This window comes from Sciurus carolinensis, chromosome 2 (assembly GCF_902686445.1).
Source record: "Sciurus carolinensis chromosome 2, mSciCar1.2, whole genome shotgun sequence".
Lineage (NCBI taxonomy): Eukaryota > Metazoa > Chordata > Mammalia > Rodentia > Sciuridae > Sciurus > Sciurus carolinensis.
In genome coordinates, this window is record NC_062214.1 from 23,863,650 (window position 1) to 23,891,123 (window position 27,474).

General features: G+C 56.2%; 4 protein-coding genes across 20 annotated transcripts in view; 1 reads left to right on the top strand and 3 right to left on the bottom strand.

The window, feature by feature from the left end:
• The first annotated feature begins 247 nt into the window (after positions 1 to 247).
• Necab3 (N-terminal EF-hand calcium binding protein 3) lies at positions 248 to 16,347 on the top strand. 6 transcript variants are annotated; one of them, XM_047541771.1, is made up of 14 exons: positions 248 to 430; positions 2,225 to 2,249; positions 3,123 to 3,167; positions 3,906 to 4,014; positions 4,643 to 4,668; positions 4,855 to 4,952; positions 12,845 to 12,981; positions 13,227 to 13,345; positions 13,501 to 13,586; positions 13,682 to 13,735; positions 14,181 to 14,296; positions 14,439 to 14,516; positions 15,041 to 15,132; positions 15,223 to 16,347. In XM_047541771.1, the coding sequence occupies exons 1-14, from the start codon at positions 314 to 316 to the stop codon at positions 15,249 to 15,251; spliced, it is 1,131 nt and encodes a 376-aa protein (XP_047397727.1). In that variant the 5' UTR covers positions 248 to 313; the 3' UTR covers positions 15,252 to 16,347. The 6 variants fall into 6 exon arrangements, with proteins under 6 accessions (XP_047397727.1, XP_047397728.1, XP_047397730.1 ...); XM_047541772.1 differs by having other exon boundaries at positions 14,184 to 14,296; XM_047541774.1 differs by lacking the exon at positions 14,439 to 14,516.
• Actl10 (actin like 10) lies at positions 6,040 to 8,080 on the bottom strand. Its single transcript, XM_047537116.1, has 2 exons — positions 8,036 to 8,080; positions 6,040 to 7,761 (listed from the first exon to the last, which is right to left on the bottom strand). Exons 1-2 carry the CDS (start codon positions 8,078 to 8,080, stop codon positions 6,229 to 6,231), a joined length of 1,578 nt encoding a protein of 525 aa, XP_047393072.1. The 3' UTR covers positions 6,040 to 6,228.
• On the bottom strand, positions 9,847 to 11,278 carry C2H20orf144 (chromosome 2 C20orf144 homolog). 2 transcript variants are annotated; one of them, XM_047541777.1, is made up of 3 exons: positions 11,008 to 11,278; positions 10,579 to 10,644; positions 9,847 to 10,281 (listed from the first exon to the last, which is right to left on the bottom strand). In XM_047541777.1, the coding sequence occupies exons 1-3, from the start codon at positions 11,131 to 11,133 to the stop codon at positions 9,847 to 9,849; spliced, it is 627 nt and encodes a 208-aa protein (XP_047397733.1). In that variant the 5' UTR covers positions 11,134 to 11,278. The 2 variants fall into 2 exon arrangements, with proteins under 2 accessions (XP_047397733.1, XP_047397734.1); XM_047541778.1 differs by lacking the exon at positions 10,579 to 10,644.
• Positions 16,348 to 22,227: 5,880 nt separating the features above from the next.
• Cbfa2t2 (CBFA2/RUNX1 partner transcriptional co-repressor 2) overlaps positions 22,228 to 27,474 on the bottom strand; it is a 145,499-nt gene continuing 140,252 nt past the window's right edge. For all 11 annotated transcript variants that reach the window (XM_047538736.1, XM_047538726.1, XM_047538725.1 and 8 more), the window contains one exon: positions 22,228 to 26,930. In XM_047538736.1, the coding sequence (XP_047394692.1) occupies positions 26,631 to 26,930 (300 nt within the window). In that variant the 3' untranslated portion in view covers positions 22,228 to 26,630. The remainder of the gene's footprint in view (positions 26,931 to 27,474) is intronic.

The window sequence follows — 27,474 nt, forward strand, 5'->3', positions numbered from 1 at the left end:
AATGTACTCCCACGGGTCCCGGGTGGAAGTTACCCTGGGGCGGTCCCTTACTCCTCAAGCCGCCCCTCCGGGAGCCTTCGGTGACGGAACCGCGGAGAGACGACAGGCTGCAGTTGTTCACTGCGCAGCCGGGACTTCGCACTCTTTCCAGACCCGGACGCCGAGGCCCCGGCGTGGCCGGCGGGGGCGGGCCGGGGGCGGGCCGGGGGCGGGGCCGCGCTCGCGCCGCCGCCAATGGGCGGGGACCCCCGCCGCCGCGTCCGGCCGGAGGGAGCCGCAGCGAGCGCAGCCGAGCCGAGCAGGCGGCGGCGCCATGGCGTGCGCGGGGCTGCTCGCCGTGTGCCTGCTCCGGCCGCCCGCGGCCCCGCGGCCTCCCGCGCCCCCCGCCGCCGCCGCCGCCGGGCCCGCCGGACACGCGCTCTTCCAGGACGTGAGTGGGGCGCGGCGCGGGCCTCGCGGCCCCTCCAGGGCGGGCGGTCTTGCGTCTCCCGGGTTCGCACTCGCTGTCCCTCCCGGCCCGGTCTCCGTTCTCCCCCGTCTCGGTCCCTGCGTGCCTCTCCCTGCTGGTCTGTTGACTGTGCCTGTCTTCCTGATCGTGTCCCTCTCACGATCTCCCTGACTCTGCTCTCTGTGTCTCTAGTCTTCCAAATTCTGATCTCGCTGCCTTCGCGTCCAGCCCTGTCTCTCCGTGTCACTCCTTGTCTCTGCCCCAGTGTCACTGCCCCTGCTGACCCAGACCCCAGTCTCTGTCTGGTGGGGGTAGGGACTGTCAGCTCAATTAAGGTAGCAGTCACTGTCCCTGCTCTGCGGTGGCGCCTGGCTGACGGACAGGCGCGCCTGGACACATTAGAAGCCCTCTCCTGACCCCAGTAGTACCTCCAGAGCCCCTCTGATCCAAGGAGTCCTACAGTTGCTGAAGGCTGCCCGTGTCCATCCTCTGTGGTCTGGGTACCACTCCATGGGTCAGTAGTGACCCTGCAGCCCCCTTCTGAGAGTGTGGAGCTGCATGGCTGGGTCTGAGTCACTCCCTTTCATCCCTGTGCTCAGTCCCCACTCCAGAGGTCCCTGTCAGTGGGGAAGAGTACTCCTGCCCCCTCCCCACTACCCCCAGTGACTCAGCACCTTGACCACACAGAGTCCTGATTGAAAGCTGACCCTCCTGCTTCTCAGATAGGAAAACCAAGGTCTGAGGGCATATGTCCATATTGAGGCAGGGGCATTACTGGGTGTAGCCCCAAGTGTCTTACTTCTCAGTTTAGCCCCCACCCCCTCCCCCCCATCCCTCATATCTCCATGGATCACACCCAGTCCTCATTGACTTGCTGTGTGATCTCAAGTCAGTAGCAGACCTCCTCTGATTCGGGCTAGGCATTAGATTGATTGTTTAGACCCACTGACCCTGAGAGGATCATTCAAAGGGGCTGAGGATTTGGAGCTATGAGAGCCCTCTGTCCAGGCTTTGGCCTGCACCTCCTCGGGTCTGTTGGGCTGGACTTTGGGAGACCTGGAAGTTTTTGGTCCCTGACAGAGGCAGGGATCTGTCTTGACAGTTTCTGACCACCTGTATTGCCTTTCAGCTCTGCTTCTTTGTAAATAAAATCTGCTGATTTTGCCTCCACCACCCTCACCTCCCTCGGGCACGCACACATGCTGCACACCTACCTGCAGCACTCACATAGAGTTGTGTCTGGAGGAAGCCCCAGCCTTCAAAGGGTTAACCCCAGACTGCTCCCTCTAGCACTAGAGGGGAAACTGAGACATGGTAAAGAAAGGATTAGCCATGTCCTGCACAGGTGCACAGGGGAACAGCTCAGAGAGGGCCAAGCTGGAATGGACTATGGATGGCCACAGAGCAGAGTTGGGATTCAGGTCTAGGACAGCTGCCAGGATCCTTGGACCAGATCTTGACTGTCTCTGCACCTTCTTAAGCTGGAACCATGCCAGGGGCTGATACATCAGACAGAACTCAGGTGGGGTGCAGGGGCTGGCTTGGAGCACCCCCACGGAGCCAGGCCCTGCAGGAGCAGGGAGCAAGCGGTGGGACCTGCTGTGTGCTTCCTGTGCCTCCCTTGCTGGAGGAGCACCTGCAGGGCTGAGCTGAACAGGCTGAGCCTAGGGAAGGCCAGGCAGGGGGTAGGCAGGGCAGCTGGGGCCCTTTGGGTTGGGTGGGGCCTCCTGCTTCCTACCCCCACCCAGCTCCCACTCATGTCCTTTTGTCCTCTAGGTTTTCCGCAGAGCAGACAAGAATGGTGAGTGTGGCTTTCCCTGGGACTCAGTGGTGAGTGGGAGCCCATAAGGGAGGCCCAGCGGAGAGTTGCAGAATTGGGCGAGGATATAAGCTACAGTGAGACAAATCTTGGGGGACCCGAAACAAGAAAATCAATCAAGGCCTCCTTCCTGGAGGAAGTGCTGTTCTGATCTGAGTCACATTTGGAAGAAGGGAGAGCAGAGGGAATGTGGTTTGGCTAGAGGCTGGAAGTAAGGCTGATTTTCCCACAGTGTCCTGGCACAGTGATGGGTATTTCCTGCATATGATCTGTGTTGCTTCACAATGCCAGCTGGATTGGGATTCCTCACCCCATTTCACAGACAAAGGAGTAGAGGCCTAGAGAGGTGAAGCAGCCTTTGGTGGTGACACATGGTCCTTGGCTCCTTATGTGAGGGGCTTGGAAGGGTGGATAATGGAGACCCTGTGGGGTACTTCACTCAGATTTTTAGAGGTCTCCCTTTCCACGTGGCCCACCATCTAGATCCTGGGAGGGCTTGGAGAACACAATTAAACCCAGCCTTGGGCAAGGATAAAGTGGGGCCCAGTAACCTGAGTCAGCTCCTTCTGACCTGGGTTCTGAGGTCTCGGAGAGCCCTTTGTGGACCTAGCATGCAGTAGAGTGCTGCCCCTAGGTGGCTGGGAATAGCCCACTGCTGACTGGCCAGTGGAGGGTCTGAGCAAAGGTGGTGGCCATTTTGCCTTGAGCTCCCCTCCCTCTGGGTCTTCAGACCCCTTTGTTCCAGCCTCCATCTCAAGGAGGCTCCTTGGGTATTTTTTAATTGGTGGAAACCGTTTGGTGGGCAAGACACATGCCCTGGCTTGGTGCAGAGGTGCACACCTGTAATCCCAGCAGCTCGGGAGGCTGAGCAGGAGGATCGAAGCCAACCTCAGCAACTTGGTGAGGCCCAAAGCAACTCAGTGAGACCCTGTCTCTAAATAAAATGTAAAAAGGGATGGGGAAGTGGCTGAGTGGTTACATGCCTGTGGATTCAATCCCCAGCCCCACCCCCCCCCTGAAAAAAAAAAGACACATGCCCTCCCTTGGATTGGGGCATTCCTTCCTGGGAGTCTCAGGCCCTACCGCCCCCATGCCCGCTCTGCAGCTCCCCCTCCCTGTTTGCTTAGTGACTTTCTGCATGATTCAGGCCAAATCTCTGGCATCTTTAAACATCCCCCTCAACTGCTCTGCCTCTGCTCACCCCGTCCCCCCCCCCCCCACAGCACTTCCTCCAGAGCCAGCCTGCAGCTCCTTACAGAGTCCACCTATTTAGGAAGATTTCCTGTGCCTCCCGCTGGCTTCTTTGTGAAGGTTCTGGGTCCAGAGCACAGAAGTTCTACCCTGGAGGGAAGCTGGCTAGCATGTGGGTCAGAGACTTGGCTCCATGCCGTCCCGAGTGAGGCCATGCCGTACCTTGCATTTGGCCAACATTTTTGACCCTACCCAATGGCATGCATGCAACATGGGCCCTGTTCCTCTGGGGACTCCAATCCTTTTCTTCCCAACAGTCAGGGACTGAGCTCAGAATCCATGGCATCTGATTGGGTGGTTGTGAGATGCTGTGAGGTCCTTGAGGGGCTTGGACCTGGAGGCAGGGGCACAGTCAGGGCTCAGGGACACTGACTCCGCCCCTCCTAGATGATGGCAAGCTCTCATTCGAAGAGTTCCAGAACTATTTTGCCGATGGGGTTCTCAGCCCCGGGGAGCTGCGGGAACTGTTCAGCAGCATTGATGGACGTCCCACCGAGTGAGTGTGAGGGGATGACTGAGCGTGGGTGGACGCCAGGCCAGGCCAGCCCAAGCCCGGTGTCCCCTACTGCCTCCATTCTTTTTGGAGGACTGGGAGGGGGTAGTGGCAAGAAAGGTGCCAGGGTGTGGTGCCAGTTTTACCCCCCCCAGCCTTGCCTACCACACTGCTTCCAGCTGGGACCCCAAAATAGTCAGACCTGAGTCACCGCCTGTGGCTCAGCCCCTTTGTTCCCACTTCCTGCAGGATCCAGGGGATGCCTGGGGACAGCTGGGCTCCACCTGCCCCCACCCAGGGGTGCAGGTGCGCATGCACACACACGTCTGCCCACGCCTCCCCACGTGTGCTCCCACATCTACACATCTTGGCACGGCGTGCGCGCTCCTCCTGTGCCTCCTCGCTCGGGGCACACATGTCGCACATGTATACAACTTCCCTCCCCAGACTCTAGGCTGGCATGCAGGGCTCCCAGGACTTGGCGGACCCTCTGTCTGCAGTGCTTCCCTCCCCCATTGACCAGATACCCCAAAGTCTTTGTCAGGCTGAGTTGGGAGTTGGGGGGCATTGGCTCCACATTCCAGTTCGCCATGCCTCAGGGTCTGACGGTTTTTTTTTTTTTTTTTTGCAGCAATTTAGAAACAGAGAAACTGTGTGGTGAGTAGGCGCATGTGTCCTGGGGTCCCTGGGCAGATGGATGTGGTGAGGGGCTGTTGCTCGGCCCCTGATGGGACCAATGGGTTGGGTTCAGGATATGAGACCGGCTTGGTACCTGAGGAACTCCAGGTGGCCAAATTCCCAACGGCGGTGGCCGGGAACCATGAGCACCTCTTCTCCCTGCAGACTACTTCTCAGAACACCTGGGTGTCTACCAGCCTGTGCTGGCTGCGCTGGAGTCACTGAACCGTGCAGTGCTCACTGCCATGGACGCCACCAAGCTGGTGAGTGGAGTGGCTGATGGTAGGTCCCCAAGTAATGCAGGGGCGTCTCCTATGCTTTGGACTCTCTGCTGTCATGGCTCAGGCCTGAAGAGCTAGAGATCTGGGTTCAAATTCTGATTCTCCCACTTAGTGGCTATACCCCTTCGCCTTTCTGGGCCTCAGTTTCCTCATCTGTCCATACTTTTGTTGGGATGATTAAATGAGAATGAAGGCAGGGATTTTTGTCTAAGTTTGTTTTGTTCTCAGCACCTAGAACAAGGCCTGGCACGTAGTAGGTACTTTAGACCTGGAGCAGCTGCTGCTGTTTTTGTTTTTGGCCAGACATGAATGCTGGGAACTGTCAACCCAGGACCCAGCAGGCATGGGCTGGAACATGGGGGATGTGCTCACACATGCCCAAAGGCCTGTGCTGGTGCACGGAGCCTTGCACTGGGGCCTTGCCCTAAGGACACGTGTGACTAGGCAGGAATGTGTGTGGCCATGTGTTTGTGTGCACGTGTGGACAGCTTTGGGCACAAGTGTAAACAATGCTGAGAGCTAGGGCTCCAAGTCCTTGGATAGTGACTTCAAAAAAAAAAGCCACCCCTCCCTTTACGTGTTCTTCTCCCTCCTGGCTGCAGCTCTGGGGGTCATACTCAGGGCCTCAGGCGTACTAGGCAAGCAGCCACCTCTCCAGTCCTGTGTTCATTTTAAGAAATGTCTCCACTCCCCTCTGCCCCATAGCTGTTCCAGCTGGGTAGGGTGGGGAGGGAGCAGTACGCAGTTCTGGGAGTGCCGGATGCTGCCTTTTTTTTTTTTTTTTTTTTTTTTTTTTTTTTTCTTTTTGTATTGGGGATTGAATCCGGGGCTTTGCACACATTAGATAATCACCTTATCTCTGAACTACATGCCCGGTCCTCTGATCCCACTTTTTACAAAAAGAGAAACTGAGACCCCAGAGTTAGATCACCTGAGCACACAATTAGGGACAGGGCTTACTGGTTGCTTTCATGTGACATTTTGTAGCCTTGGGCCTGGCCTTGCAAGTGGGTAGCTGGATTGGCATTCTCTGAATTGGCAGTGGGCTGGGGTCAAAGTGAGTGTGCAGTGGACCCCATCCACCTCCTCTGACGCAGGAAGGGATTGGGGGTGACCCACCTCCATATGATGAGCCTGCCAGCTCCGAACACTTGACATTCTTTATCTAGTACTCAAGGCTGATAGGACAGTTGCTCGGCCTGGAGCCTCTGTCCCTGCAGTCTCCCGGGTTGCACCACGACCTCCTGTCAGACATGACTCAGTTGAACACTTCATGCACCAGCTTGGAGCCACATTCCTGGTACATGGCCCGAGTCATCCAATCACACTGGAAGGAGCCCAAGGAGGCCACCATGGAGCCTCCAGTCCACACCGCTGAGCCACGCCCAGGGTTGGCCACAAGGTGGGGCTGTAGGGCGGGATAGCCGTGCCGGCGGCACTGAGCCTCCAGCTCCAGGTCCAGGCGCTGAGCGAAGCCAGGGAACAGCGTGGAACCGCCCGCAAGCACCACAGTGTTGGCTAGCCCTTTCCGCAGTGTTGGGGGCATTTTCTGCAGTGCCTGGAAAGCCAGTGTGGCCAGTCCTGGCTCAGACTGGCCAAGCAGACCCGGCTGGAAGATGGGTTCGGGGCAACAGAAACGCTCGCTGGTGAGGCGCAGATACCATCCCTCGCCCAAGCAGAAACTGGCCGGATGGTGGCGGGCAGGGTTACGGAGATCACCCTCGAAATCCAACGACACATAGCAGCAGCGCTTCTTAAGCTGTGTGATGGTCTTGCGGGGCAGGGCCTGCAGCCCTAAGTCAGGACACGCCGACACAAGCAGGTCTCGCAAGTAGCGCGACAAGGTGCTGCCTGCTACATCCTGCCGGAAAGTGGCCTCGTGCCACGAGTGACCTGCGTAGATGGGCGTGGCGTGACACACGCCCGCACCCGCCTCCACGGCCAGCCCGCTGAGCGCGCCGGTGGAGCAGAGCGCCAGCAACGCGGTGCTGGCCATGTGGCACGCGGGCACTGCCAGGGTCTCGAACAGCAGCTCAGCCACCTTCTCGCGGTCCTCAGGAGGCGCTGACGGCGAGTTGCTCACCAGCACGGGCCACTGCTCTGGGAGCACTCGCAGGCCGCCCACCAGCAGGCGCTCCCAGAGGCCCTCCAGCGCCTCCCAGTCCACTACCACGCCGTGCTTGATGGGGTGCACCCGCGTCACGCCGCCCGCCAGCTCGCAGCCCAGCGTGCTGGGCAGCAGGGGCCGTTCCCAGCTGGGCACCAGGCTGGAGCTCTTCAGTACTATGCGTGGCTCGTCCTCGCCCGCGAAGCCCGCCTTTGCGAAGCCCGAGCCCGTGTCCACCACCACTGCGACGTGGCCCAGCGTGTGCCGCCGGCGGACCCGGCGGCTCCGGGACACCGACGCCACCTTCCGGGCCCGCCCTTCGGCGAAGGCTCCGCCCTCAGGGACTCGGCCTGGTCCCAGAGCCTGGTCCGCCTGACCTTCCAAGTCCCTGCTTTTCGGTGCTGGATAATCATCCTTCTCAGCCCGTGACTTCGCCCTCGGCTCTCGAGGCCCCCACCTCTTCGGGCAGGGGTCGCCTCCTTTTCTGCTCGTGGCTGCGCCCCAGGCCGGAGGCCCCGCCCTCGGCCCCAAAGTCCGCCTCTGCTCTCGCTGGTCCCAGCCCCTTCTCGCCGCTTGACTCGGCTCAGGCTCCAGCTCCTCGGGTCTCCGCTCTGGCCCGCGGCCCCCCGCCTCGGGCCTGGCTGGGGTGGACGACGGGAGGGTCAGACCAAATCCTTTAGGATGCTGGGGAAGCAGAGCTCAGGCAATGAAAGGACCTTTTGGCAAGGCCATCGGGACATATATCCCCCCTTGGGGCTGCAGGAGTCCCGGCTAACCCTTAAGCCCCAGGCGGTCTCCTGGCACCTCTCGCCTGGCTTGGGTAAAGCAGTTCCTAGACGTGGAGGTGGGAGAGGATGGTCAGAAAAGAGAACTTGTATTGGGCCTTATTGTGACCTCAGTCCTCCGCACTGACTAAGCTTCCCGGACCCCTCCCCCCAAGAAAACTCTCTGGACCCACCTTCCTCTCTTCTGTCAGAGCCAAGGCAGCGATTTGGACATTCATGTTCTGGCCTCAGCTGCCCAACACAACCAGAGCTGTTGTTTCCCCACACTGCTGGATTTTCTGCTCTATTCGGGCCAGATGTATGGTCCTTTCACTCTCGGTGCTAAGAGAAAGCTCTTAGTCACAGATCTACAGCTGTTTTGAGGAAGTCCCTGTGCTCAGCCCTGAGAGGCCCAAAAGGCCACATAGGGGTGGGTCCCACCTGAGTTTATGACTCAATTCTGAAGCTCATTGTGCGACCCTGAGCAAGTCCTAATCTTTCTCTGCAGTATTTCTTCTCCAAAAGATGATCATCCTCACAGGAAACAGACCACTCTTGTTTCTGCAGAGCTTTGTTATTCATTTTAGGACCATTTCGGTTGCAAGTAAAAGACACTCAGAGGAACCCAAGCTAAAATAAGGATTTTATTACTGGATCTTGTTACCTTACAGATACCAAGGATAAGGGTGAAATCAGGTTTCAGGAACCCGATCTGACATCTGGGTTAAGGGGAGAACCAGGATGTGCAGTCTTTGTGCTGTGTTTTTTCTTATGAAGACTGGCTTTAGCCAATCCGTGTTCACATAGAAATCATTGTCCCTTACAGCTCCCAAATTTCAGTCCCAGAGAAGGGGCTGATAAAGGTCAACTTGGACTAGCCACACACAGAGGAGCAGTTACTCTGATAGTGACTCTCTGGATGGAGTCAGTTCTCACAATAAGTAGGAGCTGTGCTATGGGTCATGCAACCTCCTCTGTGATGTAGGCCTTGTGGAGGGGCTGTCCCTTGTGTTGATAGTCACAAAATTGCATCTTGAACAGAAGCTGGATCTGTGGCTCTAGTGAGCTGGGTTGCCCCCAGAGGGGGCATTCTGAGATTGGTCACCAGTGTGTGGCAGGAAGGAAGGCAGGCTGCAGATGTGGCAGGGCTGGGTGGCTTTAGGGTCTGGAACTGAATTTGAGACCCAAGTGAGGTAGGAGAAGCAGCCCAGATTGTGCCAGGCCTCTTGTGATATAGGAAGTGCGCCTCACATGGAACCACGAGTGCCCATGTGGCTGGAGCAGGATGAGGGTACACTAGAGGCTGGGGAGACAGGCCTGCACACTCCCAGTCGCCGGTTTGGGCTTTTCGTGAGCTTAGTGGAGAACCAGTGAGACTTAGGAGGTGGACTGCCCTAGACTGTGTTGGGAAGAAGCCTTTGGCAAAATTCTAGAGAGGGGACAGTACAGGGTAGGCTGGAAGACAGGGGATGCCTGTGACTGAGGTGCCTTGAAGTCTTGGGGGCTTAGAGCTTGGGAATCATGGGGCCCAATGGGGGTAGGAGAGATGGGGCAGAGGCCCAGAAACTCCATCTCCTCCCCACGGGGTGCTCCCACAGGCAGAATCTGAGTCTCAGGCCTCACCCATCTGCCTGGGACCCTTGCTCTTCTTCCCAGGGCGTGTCCATTTGCCTGGGACTTCTCCCTCTGCCTGAGCAGGGTTTCTGAATGCTAGGGACGCATGGAGATGTCAAGCCTTTGCTGGAAACAGGTCCTTCTTCCTAGCGTAGCCAAGCCTGGATCTGCCAAAGCCCGCCTCCCTTGGGCCTGCAGACCTGGCAGGGTCTGACCCTTGTGTCACGAGCAAGACGACGAGAGTGCCCCAGCCCAGGCCATCGGCGGTGACTGTGTCGCTAAAAGCCTTGTTCAGCCCTGCCCCTGAAGCCCGGGACAGAACCAGCAGACGCCAGAGTTGTTCTGCGCTCTTTATTGGGCTGGATCCCGGGGCCCGGGCTGGGCGGGGCGCTCAGGGCCGCGGGCGAGGGCAGCGGCGCCGCTTGCGGGGCTGCTCCTCGCGGGGGTCGCCCTCGCCGTCCGCCTCGCTCTCGGTCAGCAGGCGCGCGTACAGCCGCTGCCAGCCCTGCGCGGCCTTGGCCCCGCCTCCGGGCCCGCCCCCCGATCCGGCCCCGCTGCCCGCGCGGCGCCCCTCCTCCTGCAGCCGCGCGTCCAGCAGCAGCAGCAGGACCAGGATTTTCTTCATCTCGCGCGCGCGCGCGCCTTCGCGCGTCTCAGCGCAGTCGCCCGCCCCTCGCAGCATGGGTGCCGCCGCCGGGGCCGGGGCGTTCTCGCCCGACCGCCCGGGCCGCGCGCCCGGGCCCGCCGCCGCCGCCGCCGCCGCCGCCGCCGCCGCCTCGGCCAGCTGCTGCCGCTTGTCCAGGGGGAAAAGCAGCACGATCTTGGTCTGGGGGTGGGTGGGGCGTGAGGGAAGATCGCGCCTGGGGGGAGCGCGCCCCCCTCGGTCCTGTGTTTCCGGGACCTTTGTCCCCTTTCCACGCGTGCGAGTGCGGGGCCCCAGCTGTTCCATCAGGCCCTGGGAAAGCGCCCCGTCCCGGTAGAGGTCGGGGGCCCTCCCCACCCCGCTGGTTGCCGGGACCCCGCACCCCTCTGGAAGCCCTCACCCGCCCCACACCGACCTGCTGTCGCGGGCCCCGGGTCCCTGCCTACCCTCCCGGCCTCGGTGCCTGCGGCTCTCACCCACCTCAGCCTGGTCAAGGGCCTCTCCCCAGGTGAAGAGGGGGAAAGTGGTATGTTTTGAGCCTTCGGTCTGGAGAGAGGGCGTAAGGGACCCTGTGTCATAGCCACAGTGGTGCCAACTAGGGCTACTTCCCCTTGTTGGCCTCCAGGACCATTTTTGTCCAGGGTCAGGGGACCCCCACTTCTGCCCACCCTCCTGCGCTCACAGGTCTCAGACCTTCTACTTTTCGGAATCCCTGCCCTCCCTTCTGGGCTTTTAGGACCCGAACTGCACCCCTGTGGACTTCTGGAACCCTTGTCCTTTGGAGGGAGGCTCCGACCCTTCTTATGTCTCTGGGATTCTGCCCACAGGCCCACACTCCCAGCATCCGCTCCTGTCCAGGATTCCCTACCCTCCACCCGCCCCTCCTTGTTCCCCCACCTCCCCACTCACACTTGGCTTCTTCCGCTGGAGGTGGCTGGAGAACTGTTTCGGCCGGCCCTTGTCCATGTCCGGTGGCCTCTCCTTGTGGGCCTGCTTGGGTGCTTTGGTCCTCTTGTGGGAACTGTTGTTTCCCATGGTAGGACTGGTTACCACTGGGGGCCACAGCCCATGCTGCCTCTGCTCTGCCCTCTAACCTGGGGCCCTGCAGGGGGGTGGGGTATAGGAGGGAAGCTACATTGTGACCTCATAGGTCCACCTCACCAGCTCCAGAGTCCCAGAACCACCAGGTGAATCTGGGCTCCATTCACACTGTCTGTGACCTCTGACCTTCCCAGCTGTAAAACTGGGCAGATTATCATAAATGAAGCCATGCTTGTAAGGAGCCTAGTGGTGAGTGGAAAGGAATTTCTGTGGCTTGGCTTTGAAATCTGGCCCTGTCACTAACTAGCTGTGTGACCTTGACTGAAGAAATCAACCTTTCTAGACCTCAATCTTCTCATCTGCAAAATGGGGTCAAAATGGTTCCTGTAAATTGTTATGAAGGTTAAGTGAGGGCTGGGGAGATAGCTCAGTTGGTACAGTGCTTGCTTTGCAAGCACAAGGCCCTGGGTTCGATCCCCAGCACTGCAAAAAAAAAAAAAAAAAAGAAGGTTAAGTGAAATTCTTCTTGGGATAGAGCCAGCTAAGTTCTTTGATTGCAAGCAACAGAAACTGAGGGAATTTATTGGAAGGATTTCATGCAGAAGCACTAGCCTGAGAATAATATGACTCCATTCCTCTCTCTCCACTCATAACCCTGGCCCGGGATGGTCCATCTCATGGCTAAGTGGAGGTCCCATTCCAGGGACAAGAGATGAAGCCCTGCTGGATGGTGCTCTGAGCCCCCCTGTAGAGGGAGGACAGGCATCTGGACTGTGGCTCCCCAAGCTCCCATTGTGTGTGTGTGAGAGAGAGAGGTGGGGGCTGAGGAATTCTCAGGACATCTGTGACTGTTGAGTGAGCAGATTTCTTATTAGCAGTATGTTTGACAAAAATGACAACAGTTCTGGTATTGAGAACTCTTGCTTCAGGTACTGGGCCAAGTCCTATGTGAGAATTAACCGGGGGAACCTTCCAATAGCTCAGTGCGAGCAGACTTCTCATTTCTGTTTTATAGTCGAGGAAACTAGGCACAAGGAGAAAGTAGTTGGGAAGTCTCTGAGAATCCCAAGGTGGGCAGCACAGGGCTGGCACATGGTCAGCCTGGGAGGAGGTGCTGGCCTGTGTGTGCGTTCACATGTGTGTGTGTTGTGTAGTGAACTGGTTATCTCGTATTGGTAACTCCAGAAAGCACACAGTGAACTTTGGCTGCATGGTTGAATGAGTGTGTGTGTGTGTGTGTGTGTGTGTGTGTGTGTGGACACAGGCAGACTGGGAGTTTGGGGCCAGCTGGGTTGGTATGGGGCCATGTCACACCTTCATTTTCCACCTTGGGTGCCCTGTGACCACCACCACCAGCCCCACCCTGTGTGATGGTGGACCTCACCAGCCATGCTGCTCAGAGTAGTGGTCCCAATAGGAAGAAGGTTTGAGATCCAAAAGGGCCCAGCATGCCAGCTGCCAGCTGCCCCCTGTGGGTTGGCCTCACAAGTCCCAGCAGGAGAGGCCAGGGCTGGACCAGGAGGGGTCCAGGCCCTCCCTGCCCTGGGTCTTGGGGGCCCTCCTGCTTGGGCCACGTCTACACACTCCCTGCTCTCTGCACTCCCGTTGCTGTGGTGGGCACGGGGCAGCCAACCAGGGAGGCAGCTCACCACTTGGAAATACCTGCTCGGGCCCGGCGACGCCGATCGCTTCCTCTCTGCCCCAGGAGTACGAGCAGGCCTCCAAGGTGGACCAGTTTGTGACGCGTTTCCTGCTGCGGGAGACCGTGAGCCAGCTACAAGCTCTGCAGAGCTCACTGGAGGGAGCGTCAGAAACCCTGGAGGTCCAGGCCCGTGGCCTGCGGTATGTGAGGGCCTGCCAGCCTGGGGGCCCACCGCGTGAGTGCCCATTGTCCCTGCATTCCAGACCCCTGGTGTCATCACATTCTGTAGTTCCGACATCATGGAGCCCAAGTCTTTGGGCAGTGGGTGCGAGAAGGGGTAGCTGGCTGAGGCCAATGTGCCCCACTCAGGCCTGGTCCTATCCTCGGACCCCAGTTCTTGGCCCTGAGGGTCTGGGGGCAGCGGGCTGACCCTCCACTTCCCTAGGTCAAATGAACAGAATGTGGAAGTGCAGAGCAGGCCCCGTGGCAGCCGGCGGGCAGGACGCAGGGCCCTGAGGAGTGTCAGCCGGTCACCAACCTGGTCTCCTGGCTCCTCTGACATAGGTGTGCCTGTGGCAGGGTGGGAGGCCTGGCTGCATAGGGTCCAGGGAAGGTGTGGCACCTCTGTGTGCCCAGTGCCTGCTCCTCCACTGCCCAAGTTCACCCTGAGAGCCTTCTCAGCCTCTGGGACCCACAGCTGACCCTGTCCTGGCCTCCAGCCATAGGACGGAGCTCAGAGGCGGAGGTGCAGTGGCGGCTCCAGGTCAACCGCCTCCAGGAGCTCATAGACCAGCTCGAGTGTAAGGTGAGTGGCCCTGTGGTCAGTGCCCCTGGGGAGGGTCCCTGGCATCCACCTGCACACATGCCAGGGGCTCAGCTCACATTCTGTGTCCCTTACAGGCCCCCCGGCTGGAACCCCTGCATGAAGAGGACCCGGCGAATGATCCCGACTCGGTGAGCCCGGGCAGAGGCAGCTGCTGTGTTAGGGGCCGGGGTGCTCACTGAGCGAGGGCTTTATGGGGCCAGGTATCCACCCACCCTCTGCAGTGCAAATGCACCCCCTTCCCCAGGTCTGGCCAGCAGGTGCTGGGTTCTGGTCCTTGCCATATAACCCTTTAGAAATCCCTGCTCCCCAGAAAGAAAGAAAGAAGAAACCACTCCCCTCAGGGTCTCAGCTCTCTTTCCTCTATTTCTGAAAGCCAGGTCTGGGGCAGTGGATGGAAACTGAAGGGGTGGTAGGAAGTGCCGAACATGGCTGGATAAAGGTTGTGATCTTGGAAGATGGTCAAAGATGCTGGGGGCTTGTTGGCAGAGGGGACCTAACCCCAGTGTGAGCCAGTGAGAGGGCAGAGTCCTCACCCTGGCCTGCCTGCCGCAGTTGACCGACTGCCTCTCTCAGCAGCACATCCTTGTGGCCCAGAGGCAGGTGCAGGTGGCAGAAGCAGCCCTGCAGGACTTTCACCGGGCCCTGTGCTGCTACGTGGACTTCACCAGAGCCCAGGGCCATTGCCTGCAGTGAGTCTCCAGCCAGCTGGGGGGACAGCTGAGGTGGGGAGGGGGTGAGCAGAGAGGGGTGTTGGGTTGGTGTCCTGGGCCGGGCTCCCATGAGGCCTGGTGTGGTGGCCCTGGCCTGGCCTGGTCATCTCTGGCCCCACAGTGTATCCGCTCAGAAGCTGCTGGGCAGCGCCTCCTTCAGCCTGTACGAGTTCTGGCGGGATGAAGCCTCCTGGAGAAGGTAGCGTGGTCCTCTGCTGGCTGATCCTGGCAGGGCCTGAGGGCCAGGCCTACCCTCCAGCCCTGCCTTCCCAGTCACGGGCTGTGTGACCTCAGCTGAGCTCCCGAAGCCAGCTGAGCCCGTCTCCTCCATTCCAAAACGGGGGCAACGGCAGGCCAGCCTCCAGGGGCTCCATACGATGTGTGAGGAGAATGCAAAGCCCAGGACGGAGATGGGAGGTAGAGCTCGCCTGCATGTGCGTGGCTGGGCCCCGTCCCACACCCCCCCAACGCGGTGCCAGGCACACAGGAGGCGCTCAGCGAGCTGCACCTGTGCTGAGGCCTGTGGACACTGCCTTCGGTCCCGGGCACTCCAGGGAAGCAGTCACTGTGTCCTGCACACAGGAAACGGAGGCCCAGCTCTTATGGGAAGGTCAGATCTGAATCCAGGCAGCATGGTGAGGGCTGGGGGGAGAGCCAAGAGCAGGTGACCCTGATCCTGGAGCAGATGGCTTCAGCCTTGGGCCCCTCTGCGGCTGTCCCCAGGCACCAGCAGTCGCCCTGCAGCAAGGCCTTCCAGCGCATCCTCATCGACCACCTGCGGGCTCCAGACACCCTCACCACCGTGTTCTTCCCAGGTGGGCTGCAGCACCCCCTCCCACAGCCCTGGGACCTGGGAGGGGCGTGGGGTCCCCGATGGCTCCTGACCCCCAGCCTTTGACCCACAGCCTCCTGGTGGATTATGAATAATAACTGAGCCTGACCTGCTTCAGCCAAGGACCCTGAGGCCCTGCCTGTCTCCTTCTGGAGCCTTCTGCACTGGATAAGACCAAGGACCCTGCCTTCTGGAAAACCTGGAGCTGACCCACTGGGGGAGGCTCGGCCCAGGGATTGGGGACTGGGCCGCTTGCTATTTACTTATCAGTGCATTTTACTGTTTGTAGCTTCAGCCTCCAAACTCAGGCTTCCACCTGGCCCAGGAGGCCTGGATTCTGGTCCCCTCTGCCCCTGCATTGCTATGACCCAGCCAGTCCCTTCCCTTTCTGGCTGCCTAGTGGTGTCCTGCTTTCTTCCTGCTGTCTTGGGGCCAGGCTTCTGCTCTTCCCCAACCAGCAGCAGAACCAGGGCTGATGCTCAGGGACCCCCAACCCCTCAAACCTCAACCCCTGAGGTTGGGCCAGATCAGTTTGCAGTGTGGGGTAAGGACCTGGGTGTCCCCATCACCCTCCTGGGCCAGCTCCAGATTTCCAGCACCTGTGGCTGCACCAGGGACCTCTGGAGGGTCCTGAGCTGGTCTGCATGTCATTTGCCCATCATCTGCATGCTCACAACCCATCCATTCTCAGGGCACTGTGGGAAGCTCCAAGGTGACCTTGCCAAGTAGCAATAATTTGGGCTTAGTCACCTGCTATCCCCAGAGACCTCTGAATCCCAGCCCAGGACCCCAGCACAGAGGCAATAAAGGCAGTGGTCACCTCTCGAGTTGCCTCCTCTTTCCCACTTAGTGAGGTGGGGCCATGGGACCCTGTACCTCCCCTACCAGAAACTCAGGACAGGAAACCTGTCTTTAAAATCAGCCCATTCCAGGCTGGAGGTGTAGCTTGGTGGTAAAGTGTTCACCTGGCATGCATGAGGCCCTGGATTTGATTCCCAGCACTTAAAAAAAAAGTCTAAAATTAGTCCACTCCTGTAGCAGGAATTGGTGGTACACACCCATAATACCACCTACAAAGGAGGCTGAGGTGGGAGAATTGCAAGTGCGAGGCCACCCTGAGCAAAACTTAGTGAGACCCTGTCTCACTGAATAAAATTTAAAAAGAACTGGGGAACGTAGCTCAGAGGGAGAGTCCCTCTGGGTTCAGTCCCCAGTACTAAAAAAAGCAAATATCCTCGGCTGATTCCCGTCTGCGTGTTGAGCCTGCAGAGTGGAAGCTTCGCCAGAGCTGGCACAGGTTCCCCAGGTCAGGACCCTGGGTCTGGGGCCCTGCCTGGGAAAGGGGAGTGACATGGCCCAAAATCTGATGGGAGCTGTAGCTTCCCCCACAGAGAGCCTTCTCGGGGTCTCAGAGAGCGTGGCTGGGTCCCTGTGGAGCACCCAGCCCCAGACAAGACCTCCTCTGCCAGGCTTGTCACCACCACTTCCACCTGACACAGAGCAGATCCAGGAGGACAGTGGCCACATCACAGAAGGCCTAGCCATGCAAGGACCCACTTGGTGGAAGGAACACCTATAAAGGGGAGTGTGAGGCACCCCAAGAGCACAGGACGGCATCCGACCTGGTCTGGGGCCTTGGAGTCAGGAGTTCTCCAGGCAGACGGAACGGCTGCGCAGGGTCTGACGGGAGGAGCGGGGCCGCTGAGCCAAGGGAAGCCGGGCGGCAGGCTGAGGCGAGGGATGGGGCTGTGGGCCGGGCGCAGCGGGGGAGGCAGGACCCCGAGGCGCTTCACCCTGAGGAGGCCACAGCGGGTTTTCACCAGGGCTGCCTGGCTGGCTGGGGGACTGAGTGACATTTTACCAATGCTCCTGAAAGCTGGGTGGCGTCAGGCCCTCACTGGATGCTAAAGCATGGCCAGAAAGGCAGGTCAGGCTGTCCCAACTCAGGAGGGCTGCAGGCCTGGGCTCCAGCACAGTCCTCCCTACAGTCTCTCCTTATGGCCCCCCGCCAGAGTCAGTTTCTCCTACCAGCCTGACTGCCCAGCGCAGGGATTCCCCCGTGTTTCCTTGGCAGGTGCCAGGTCCCCCCCACCCTGCCCAGGTCCCAAGTGGCTCCTAGGACATGCTGCCAGCACCTACACCACACACGGCCCTGGGCTGGCTTGGGAGGTTTGCCCAGACTCCAATTTCTCCTCTTTGAATAAGTCAATCCAGGGGGAAACTATTCTGCCCTCGGTCCTGTGTTGTAATTTCATAATGAACAAAAGCAAAAACAAACCCTTTAAACTAGAAAAAATTGCCATTGCTAAATTTCAACAACGATGCTGAGGCCCTCTAGTGGCCCCCCTGAAGCAGTGTCTCCTTAATTTGGAGTCCAACCACCTCATCAGTGTTCTGAGTTTTCTTTATTCTTTTTTGGTACCCAGGATTGAACCCAGGGGTGCTTAATCACTGAGCCACATCTCCAGCCCTTTTTATTTAGAGAGCTCGCTGAGTTGCTTACGGCCTCGCTAAGTTGCTGAGGCTGACTTTGAACTCTCCATCCTTCTGCCTCAGCCTCCTGAGCCGCTGAGATTACAGGTGTGCGTTGCCACACTGGGCACCATTTTCTATAAGACAGTGAGGTCCTCCCTCCCTTACTGAAGGCTTGGAGCTGCTGGAGGGACGCTGCAGGGCTGGCAAAGGCAACTTGGAGATGACCTTTTGGTTTGAGTAGGGGAAGCGAAGCAAGGTTCCGGGCAACGTGGGGGGCAGGGCAGGAAGCATACTGCACATGAGGTGCAGAAGGGACCTCTGGATAAGGATGTGAGTGGCGAGTCTGGACCCCAGGAGTTGCAATGCCGGCTTGTAGGTAATGGGAGTCAGGAGGTGCCAGACGGGAGCCATGTGTTGTGGCCATGGACAGACAGGAAGCTGGACTCACAACCACACAAAAATGCACTTTTGAGCTGGGGCCAGGGCAGTGGGGACACAGTGGGTCTTCCCAATGCCCACCATCTCTCACCATTCCCACTGTCACATGCACCGCAGCAGCTCACTGGGTTGGGCCCCGGCTCCACTTTGAGTCATTCCCTGTAACTGAGGAAGCCAGGGAGGGAGCTCTCAGGATGTGGTATGGTGACCACATTCTTCTGGCCCAGACCCTTCCACGGCCTCCACTTTCTTCCGCATGAAGATCAAGTTTGATCTCTTATTCTGGCACTCAAGGCCAATGAGCCCCCACTTCCAATGTGTGTGGCCTCCTCGGCCTAAGTCACTCTCAGACAGTTGGGCCATCTGCAGCCTTGGTTACTGCCTCACAGCCACTCTCACTTATGTCCACTCCGGAAACACCTCAGCCTTTCACTAGAAGGTCAAAGCCACGACTTCTAGGTGCCTCTCTCAGTCCATGCACTCATGCCCTGCTCTTGGTGGCTCTTGGTTCCTTTTGACAGTTGCTGGGGATCTGCGTTACGGCAGGTGCTGGAGGTGGTGAGATGTCCTGCACTAGTGTCAACACCCAGGTCAAGAGCGGTGGAGTCCTGAAGCCTGGGCACGGCAGGCACCCTGCCAGCCACCCCCCTCGCGCACCTCAGTCCTGTACCTGCGACTCCCCTGCATGTATACAAACCCACGGCAAGTCAGGTGAGGGAGAGACAGCTTTGGTCTAGACGGGTTATTGCCCTGTAGTTCTGAGCGAGGGAGAGAGAGAGAGAGAGAGAGAGAGAGAGAGAGAGAGAGAGAGAGAGAGAGGGGCGGGAGCGGGGAGACCTGCACACTGAGTCCCTGATGCAGCCTCTGGAGCAGAGAAACAAGGGACAAGAAGTCACACTTAGCACAGATATTCCTTGATCAAGATATGCAGGCTACATGCAGGGCGCTGGGGACAAAGATGAACCTTCAAGGAATCACAGACTGGAAGAGAAGCAGGCTACCAGGGCAACCATGTACAGTGGCTTCCTGGGTGCAGGGCTCTGTGCCAGTGGCGACATCCAAATCATCACATTTCACCCTTACGACCCCCCAGTGGCAGAGGCACTGCTAGTATCCCCGAGCTGCAGAAGAGAAGAAGCTCAGGGAGCAAATGCCTTGCTGGGTCACACAGCAGGGATCCTCTCCCTGACACCAACAGCTGCTTGTGAAGAGCTGAGAGAGGGCATCCTCTGGCAGCAGAATCCAGCCCTTGTTGGAGGCGCCAAGGACAACTATGACAAAAGGAATGAGTCCAGTCCCCGGGGCCTGTGGGATTGCAGATGGGGTGGCAAGGAGGAGCCCAGCACAAGGCCGAGGGCAGCCTGACCCTCAGAAGGTGGGGCCTGGACGCTGGATCCAACGGTTTCTGGAACTCCCTCGGAGGTGCCCAGAGAACTTCAGTTGAAATCATGGGGCAGAAAGGGAGCTGCATAAAAAGCTGGTGCAGAAAAACATCAAGGTCAGAAGTGGGTGCTTTAAGTGCTTCACATATACTGGGCATTCAAGAAAATTATATAGAGCAAAAGAGGGAGAGGGAGAGACAGAGAGAAAAGACAAGACTGGTGTACAGAGAAAGGTCAAAGTGACTGTCTGTCATCCGGTAGCAATCTGGTTAGTGAATGGAGGCAGCAGAGGCAGCAGAGGCAGCAGAGGCAGCAGGCCCAGCTCTGTCCACCAGAGGGCAGCCGGCACCCGATCATCAAGCCAAGTCAGGCGTGAGGGTGGTTGGCGGATGGGTCTCCAGCTCTCTTGGGAGGGAGGCTGAGGACAGGAACCAATTCACCCTTTGTAATACCAGCAGCAAGAAACAAGCACAGAAGGCCAAGGTGTTTGCTCATCCTGCCATGATCACCAATTATTTCCCTCAATACTGAGGAACCTAGGTTATGCGACTTCCTGTCTCCATCCTTAGTAAAATCTACAGGGTTCTCCCTTCCAGCTTCCCTTGCAGAAGGTCAGCTCTTTCCATCTTTGTCTTACTGTGACAAGGAGTCATGTGGTAATGTGTTGATAACCTTCAAATTCACCTAATTTGCTGTTTAATGATGCACTATTTCAATGGTCGCGTCTCCACTATTTTATTTTCAATCTGCCTGATCACCTGCTTCAGACTCTCCACTTTTCTCCAGTACCTCCCTCAGAGGTCTCATATCATCACTTTACACTCTCCCTGTGACAATGCCAATGTCCCGAGCCCTGGGGTGCGAATCACTTGCTCATGGTGACTCACTTCCCTTAAATGCTTGGTAATTTTTCTGGATAGCCTGTGTCACTCATGGTTGACACGCATCTGGGACTCCTGAAGGAAGTCCCTTTTCTCCTGCACATTTACATTTTCATGACAGACACCAGGAGATTCGAGCCTAGAATCATCCTAATTTCTCAGCCCGAGTTGTTTGACCTCTGGAGTAAACTTGAACCCTGGGCCAGGAGGCAGCAGATCTAAGATCACCATCTGGTGAGGTTCTTTTACTTTCTCTCAAGAGGGGTGGGACGTCCCCAGGTCAGCTCCCACTGTAGCCAGGCAGGGTCTCCCAGGACTGAGTGGGGAGACAGGGCCCAGGTACAATCTCCTCTCCCAGGCAGCTCCTCTCTCAAACTGAGTTCTTGGGATATCTACCCCCTAACAGCACACGTTTCCTCTTTTGCATTGGACCACTGGGGTACTCCCTCCTGATTTTCTTCTGACCCTTGAGAGTTCCTGTATAAAGGAAGTAGCTTCATTAGTATTTCTCTGTATTTAGGTGTTCTGTGGAAATGAGAAAATTGTGTCTGTCAGCCCCGTCCGTGGCAAATTCACTTTACACTGACATCAAGCTCTTGTGCTAAGATCACAGTTCCCAATTGGGCCCTGTCACTGGTCTAGAAAGTGGACTGCAGCCCCCTGAGGATGGCTTGCAGCTGCATACAGCACCAGAGAGCTGTCGGCCTCCACCTTGCCTGCAGGACACAAGGCCACTGCCCCCTCCTAATCCCAGATCCAGTACTTCTACATTCTGGGGGCCTGGGAAGCTGATGGTGCCAACAAGGCTCGTGGGCAGGGTTGCTCAGGGAAGAGGGGTCTAGGGCAGAGACCAGTCAGGTCTCAGGCAACAGGAATAAGGTGGGGTCCAGGGTGTGGGAAGTGAGGTCTTAGCTCTCAGGGTAGTAAGTGGAATGACAGATCAAGACTCCAACTCAGGTGGATGTGTGGGGAGTGTCTGGAAAGTACTAGCCACTGGCGATGGAGGCACTGCAAGCTGGTGAGCTTCCAGGGGAAGTAATTTAAACATGCTTCAAGACATAAGAAATGTTTAGAACAAGAATTACACTTTGGACATTTATTCTAAGTAAATAAAACACTTGAAGGGAGATGTTCACTTCAGTAAATCACCCAGGAGAGACATGAAAATGATCAAACTGCCCGACATGAGGTAAAGAGTTAGAAAATAATGGCCTTAGCCAGGTGAGGAAGTGCCCGTCAATGATCCCAGTGACTCAGGAGGCTGAGGCAAGAGGATTACAAGTTTGAGGCCAGCCTCAGCAACTTAGGGAAACCCTGTCTCCAAAAAAAAAAAAAAAAAAAAAAGGTAGGAATGTGAGTACAGCTGGGGATGTAGCTCAGTGGTAAAGTGGGGCTCAATTCCCAGCAAAAACAAGAAAAAAAGCCTCAAATTATACAACCATTAAGCAAATAAATGTGAAGGCAACAGTAAGATTCTTATAACTTAAATTAGTGAAAAAAGGACAAAACTAAATATCCATAAGTCTAAGTACATTAACATCAGTGTTAAAATTTTATAAAACTAGTAAGAGCCAGGCATAGTGGTGCACACGTGTAATCCCAGTGACTGAGGAGGCTGAGACAGGAGGTTCATACGTTTGAAGCCAACCTCGGTAACTGAGCAAGACCTGTCTCAAAATAAAAAGTAAAGACTGGGAGTGTGGCTCAGTGGTGGAGCACCTCTGGGTCCAACCCCCAGTACCAAAATAACAAACAGTAAGTTATTAGGGAAGAAAGTGTCACAAGTCCACTACTTTATTTCCTGACTTTTCTGTGGCTGCGTTTTCCTTACTAAAAGGCGTGTGTCAGGTACTCACCGTGTCCCAGTTTCCCTCCCAGGCACAGTTCAATTTGAGGCAGAAAAGGAATATAGCCTTTTTATTGACTACTTTGAGTAGAACAAACTAAATACATATTTAACAGTTTTGGTTCATTTATACAGTACATTAAATAAGTTATGCACAGTTAAGTAACAAAAGTTCCTATCAGAGTAAAATGACAAGCACAGAAAACCAGACTAACGCATTCTGTGGGTGGTTTCACATTCATGTCCCCCTTTGAAAACCCGGCTCGGAGGCTTAGTTTTCTATTTATTTACATTACCAACTCTTTTGTGGACGGAGCCTTTGTAACCTTATCAGGAACTTGGAAAGCCATGTGGGCCTTTCCACCATTCACCGAATGCTTATTGCTGCTTCTCTCTGCTGACTCCAAGGCAGGGACGGGGCTGTCCCTGGCAGACACCAGCCACACACGCCCTATTTGGTTTAAGCATCAATGAGAGTACACACTGGCAGTGGGAGGCCTGACCAGACGGGGTGTGCATGGGAAGCGCCATTCCTGTGGCTTGGAGGGGGCCTGCCCTCAGGCTTCCCAACTCCTGTCCTGGTGGGAAGGGCACCGGCCCCATCATCTTTGGGAAGGAGTGGTCAGTGCACTGGGGCAGAGGCCGGCAGGCAGCATTTTGGTCTCACAGGACTATACTCAAGTCAGAAGGGCCCTGCTGAGTAGCTGGCCCCGTCTCCCGGCTGGGCCAGGCAGACCTCTTCTCTGACAGCTGGCCATCTGGCCTGTGCTGGAACAGTCCAGGTCCTTCTGGCTTTTCTCACATTTGGTTCAAACATGCTGCCACCCAAGTAGAAGCCATCTAAAAAGCTGGCTGGGAATTCACAGCCTTTGAACCTTGGTTCTAGTCCAGTTCTGAAGAAAGTCCCTAAGAAGTGTGGCACCGGTGATGATTTATTCCATCCACATCCCTCCACAGCTTCCAGGACAAGTGGCCATCTGGTGGTTTGTTATGCTCACTCTGGACAACTCACTACCACACATTCCAAGTGTATTGTGGAACCTTCAAACACACTTGCTGATATCTTCCAGAATGATCCAGACCAATGTCTACACCCTTTGTGAGCAGGTGATAGGTTGGCGATCATTTCAACTTTGGGACAGGGCTGTGCAAAGCCAGCAACACGTAGATGTTTCTGTCTGGAAGCTAAAGATGTACAGGTTGACATCAAGAAATGACGAGTTCTGGGGAAACTGACTGGCAGACAGGCAAAGGGGTCCACACTGAAGGCAGCAGCCGATGCCAGGGGCAGACCTGAGGTTCCCAGACGCAGATCTATTGGCAGACACAACTCGGCAGTGCCCTAGGAATGACCCACCCAATCTGGGCCCTAGCAGCCTGCGCAGATCTGCTGGAGTCTCAGCCCTGGGCTGCAGGGACCCTCCAAGGCGAAGGCCCCTCCTCACAGGGTGGACCTGCACAGCTGGAGTCATCTTCACTGCTGCGTGGAGTTGCACACAGTGCAGGCGTGAGGGGACACAGAACCACCGGGACAGAGACATCCTGCCCTCAACTATCCCTTGGGACACTTGGTCAGTTCCAAGCCATGCATGGTGATGCATGCCTGTAATCCCAGTGGCATGGGAGACTGAAGCAGAATGATCCCGAGTTCAAGGCCAGCCTCAGCAATTTATTTAGGGAGGCCCCAATAAGCAACTCAGCAAGACCCTGTCTCAAAATAGAAAATAAAAAGGGCTGGGGATGTGGCCAGTGGTAAAGCGTCTCTGAGGTCAATCCCTGGGACCAAAAAAAAAACCAAACAACAACAAAAAATGCAGCCAGCTCCCACTTTGGCCACCACTGGCGTTCTCATCTTCCTGCAGTCCTTTATCCGGCAAAGGACTACGAGGTTCCACCACTCATCAGTGTCACTGGCCTTACACTCTCTGCTTCTGGTTTCCATAACATCTAAGAGCCTAGGACTGACCTGCCACCTTTCATACCATCACCCCAACCCCTCTTGGCCTTTTTTGTTCCCTTAAATTCTAAGGGTAGAGGCCAGACCTCCAAGCGGCCTCATTATACCCATACTACTTTCATATCCTAGTGGAGGTAAGAGTGGGGAGACTTCAGCTCAACCCTATCCTGGGACCTGGACTCACTCCTGTCCCCCGGGCCACCTACCTCACCCTACATGCTGCTCCTTCCCTTACAAAAAGGGACCAGAGAAAGGGATTCCTTAAGTTTGAGTAGGAAGTCCTGTACAAACGCCCAAGTGACTTATGTGTGACACTGGTCAGAATTAACACAGGGAAAGGTCTGTGAACTAACCGTGGTGTGGAATACTGCCCAGGTGTGCAGATGGCCCGCCAGGTCTCAATGAGCAACAGTCGAGAACAGCAGTACGAAGACTTGGAATCAGAGCCCGCAGAAGTAGGCCAGGTCCTTCACCCAAACCTCAAGTCCTATTAAGTATTATTTTGTTGGTTTGGTCTCTTTATTCCAGCCAGTTAAAAAACCTGAGCTACCCTGGCTAGTCTTGTTGCCAGTGAAGATTTTAAAGAGCTGTGCAGGTGTTCATCCAACTTACTGATGAAGAAAAATAACCTGAGGACAGACCCAGCATACAACGTGAGACACCATCTTTCTATAATCGAGTTAGAGGCTCAATGGCCTTTTCAGGAGATACCCCACTTCTTATGGAAACGTGGGTGAGCCCTCTGAGGACTGACGCCATGCCTGGTAAAGCCAGGCTGCCCCAGCTGCTAGGGCTCAGGAGGCAGTGGTGGTGGGGACAGCTACACAGCTCGACTGGAAGACAGTGGTCTTCGGTGTTCCAAGGTAAAGTAGCATGATTCTCTGTTCTTCTGCGTCTACCTTGCTTTATACAATGGAAATCTAGGTATTTTAAAGGTGTCATGTATTTGTGTCTGAGACCAGAAATCCTTGGTCAGGTGAATCAGGGAGTTCTAAAGGTTGATGCACCTATATGCAAGGACACCACTTGTACCCATGCCTTTCCTTCAAACTGTCAGTGTGAAGGTGGCTCTCAAGCCAGCAGGAACAAGGCCTACCACCTCGCCCCAATGATTCCACAGGATGGGAGGACACTGGAGGCTCAGAGGTGCTGAGTAGGAGGGGCAGGGAAGAACATGTGAGGCAGCGGCTACCACTCTGAAAGGGACACAGGTGATGTCAAATTTGGAGAACCAGGTAAGCAGCTGCAAAACTCCCTGAAGACAGGAGGAAAAATTGGTCATGCTTTCCTAAATGGTTCTCACACTTCACAAAACCTTGCTGAGATCACAGGGAAGGTACTGAGCAGATAAGAGAAGGTAAACTGAGACTGTGCCTGATAATGAATGAATGTAGCAGGTCTAAAGAATTCATTCCTTCAGGTCCAGGAGGGCTGCTCAGAGAAGAACACGCCATGATGGGTGGGGCAAGTCCAACACATATCACGGCACATCCGGTGGGTCAACTGTGGCCTAAAGGTGCCAAACAGAGCCCGTGGGCAGAAGATGCCCACAGTGCTCTGGACATGTGTGGTCTGAGAGAAAAAAGGACACAGAATGAGATAATTGGGCAAACAGCCAGGCAAGGGCAGAAGGCTCTGCATTTCCAAGAGATGATCCACTCAGTAATTTGATGATAATAGTTTGGTCAACATGCTTAGAGAGAAAAAAGACTAACACAATGGAGTCTCATTCTCTCTTGGACAAATCCATGCGCTGGAAAATATTTTCTGCACAAGCAAAATCAAGTGAGAGGGAGAAAAATGGGTTCCAAATGAAAGTAGCCAGCCAGGTTGGGAAATCTTGTCCAAAATGATCTGTGTTGCTTAGGGAAGATTTATTTATTTTTTTTTTATTATTACGGGCGCTTTTATTGAAGTGATGACTTCTTTCCTGTCTTTTCTGAGCATCTTAAGTCTGAACAGCAGGGTCGAGGACGGAGTCCTGAGTGATGCTTTTTGCATACCCACATCCCTGTGAAGCCAATCAGTGTCACCTGCTGAAGGTGGAAAAGGGGCTCAAGCAACTGCTCAGTGGGAGAGGGGATCCTCCTCCTCAGCTGCTGCCAGCCTCTAGGTCTGTGTCACGAACAGGGTGGGAGACGGTGCATGGCAAGTTGTTGCCAGCCTGGCTGTCACTAGGTCAGTCTGCTGACTCAAGGAGCCGGGGAAGCGGGTGGTCTACACTGCGAAGGGCTTGGCCAAGCCAGCTTCAGCTGGGAAGGAACACGCCATGAAAGCCCCCAGAGGAGGCAGCTCAGCTGGCTGCCTGTGTGCAGAGAATGGCACTAGTTCCACCAGGACACAGAGGAAGTCCCAGAGAGGCCATGGAGTGCTGCCTGGGCACTTCCTGCTGCCACCGCATTTCTAGCTGATGACCCAACAGTTACTTATTCCAACAGCCAAGCCCTTTGGTGCAAGGGTTCTGTCGTGCCGAGTGGTCATCAGAGAAGTGGAGTCTGAGGTTTAGAGTCCATTGGCATCGATGGCTGTCACAGAGGCAGGAGTTGAGGAACGTGAAGTGGCTGCCGAGGTCTTATCCAGGGCTGGGCTGGGCACACTGCAGTCAGCAGACCTGGCCGAGGAGCCCCTCCCTCCAGGAAGCAGTGGCCGGCTCTGGCTGTGGGGACTCTGGCCATGCAGACTCTGGCCACAGAGGCGGTGGTGCCGCTCCCAGTCCTTGTGCTGGCAGAAAGAGCCACAGTACCGTGCGATATTGCAGCCACTGCAAGTCTCACTGGCTTTGCGGCCACAGTTCCAGCAGTTCTGCAAGACACAGGCATTGGTTAGTGGTTGCTGGGGTCCTGAGGGATGGACGTGTCATGTCACTTCCTCCTGCGTGGCAGAGCAGGGCCGTTAGCTGCACACCTGTGTCCTGCCTCTGCTGTCTGCCTAACCACGGGGAACACACACCCCCTTTCTGAGCGTCTATCACCTGTGGATCAGACAAACCCCTTCTCGTGGGGCACTGGGCAGAGGGCAACGAGGGCTACATGAGGACGCCTTGCCCAGCGCCAGCTCCAGCAGGGGCGCTTCCCATCTTCTGGTGAAGGCACAGACTCTCTTTTTTGTGGTGGTGCTGGGGATTTAACCCGGAGGTTGTTTCTCATTGTTGTTTTTTACCACTAAGCTACATCCCCAGTCCTTTTTACTTTGAAACAGGGTCTTGCTAAGTTGCTGAGGCTAGCCTGAATTTGTAATCCTGCCTCAGTCTCCTGAGTCTCTGGGATTCTAGGCATGCACCACCATGCCCAGCAACAACTGGTTTTTAACAAAGACATTTAAAAGTGTATATGCCATACATTCATAC

Excerpts from the sequence above, each read along its gene's own strand:
- Necab3 (XM_047541771.1), top strand. The coding sequence starts at position 314 with ATGGCGTGCGCGGGGCTGCTCGCCGTGTGCCTGCTCCGGCCGCCCGCG. Across the intron at positions 4,669-4,854 it reads AGAAACAGAGAAACTGTGTG|ACTACTTCTCAGAACACCTG; the intron begins GTGAGTAGGCGC and ends TTCTCCCTGCAG. Across the intron at positions 13,346-13,500 it reads TCCTGGCTCCTCTGACATAG|CCATAGGACGGAGCTCAGAG; the intron begins GTGTGCCTGTGG and ends CCTGGCCTCCAG.
- Actl10 (XM_047537116.1), bottom strand. The coding sequence starts at position 8,080 with ATGAATGTCCAAATCGCTGCCTTGGCTCTGACAGAAGAGAGGAAG. Across the intron at positions 7,762-8,035 it reads CTCTGACAGAAGAGAGGAAG|CATCCTAAAGGATTTGGTCT; the intron begins GTGGGTCCAGAG and ends CTGCTTCCCCAG.
- C2H20orf144 (XM_047541777.1), bottom strand. The coding sequence starts at position 11,133 with ATGGGAAACAACAGTTCCCACAAGAGGACCAAAGCACCCAAGCAGGCC. Across the intron at positions 10,645-11,007 it reads TCCAGCGGAAGAAGCCAAGT|ACCGAAGGCTCAAAACATAC; the intron begins GTGAGTGGGGAG and ends CCCTCTCTCCAG. Across the intron at positions 10,282-10,578 it reads AGGCCCTTGACCAGGCTGAG|ACCAAGATCGTGCTGCTTTT; the intron begins GTGGGTGAGAGC and ends ACCCACCCCCAG.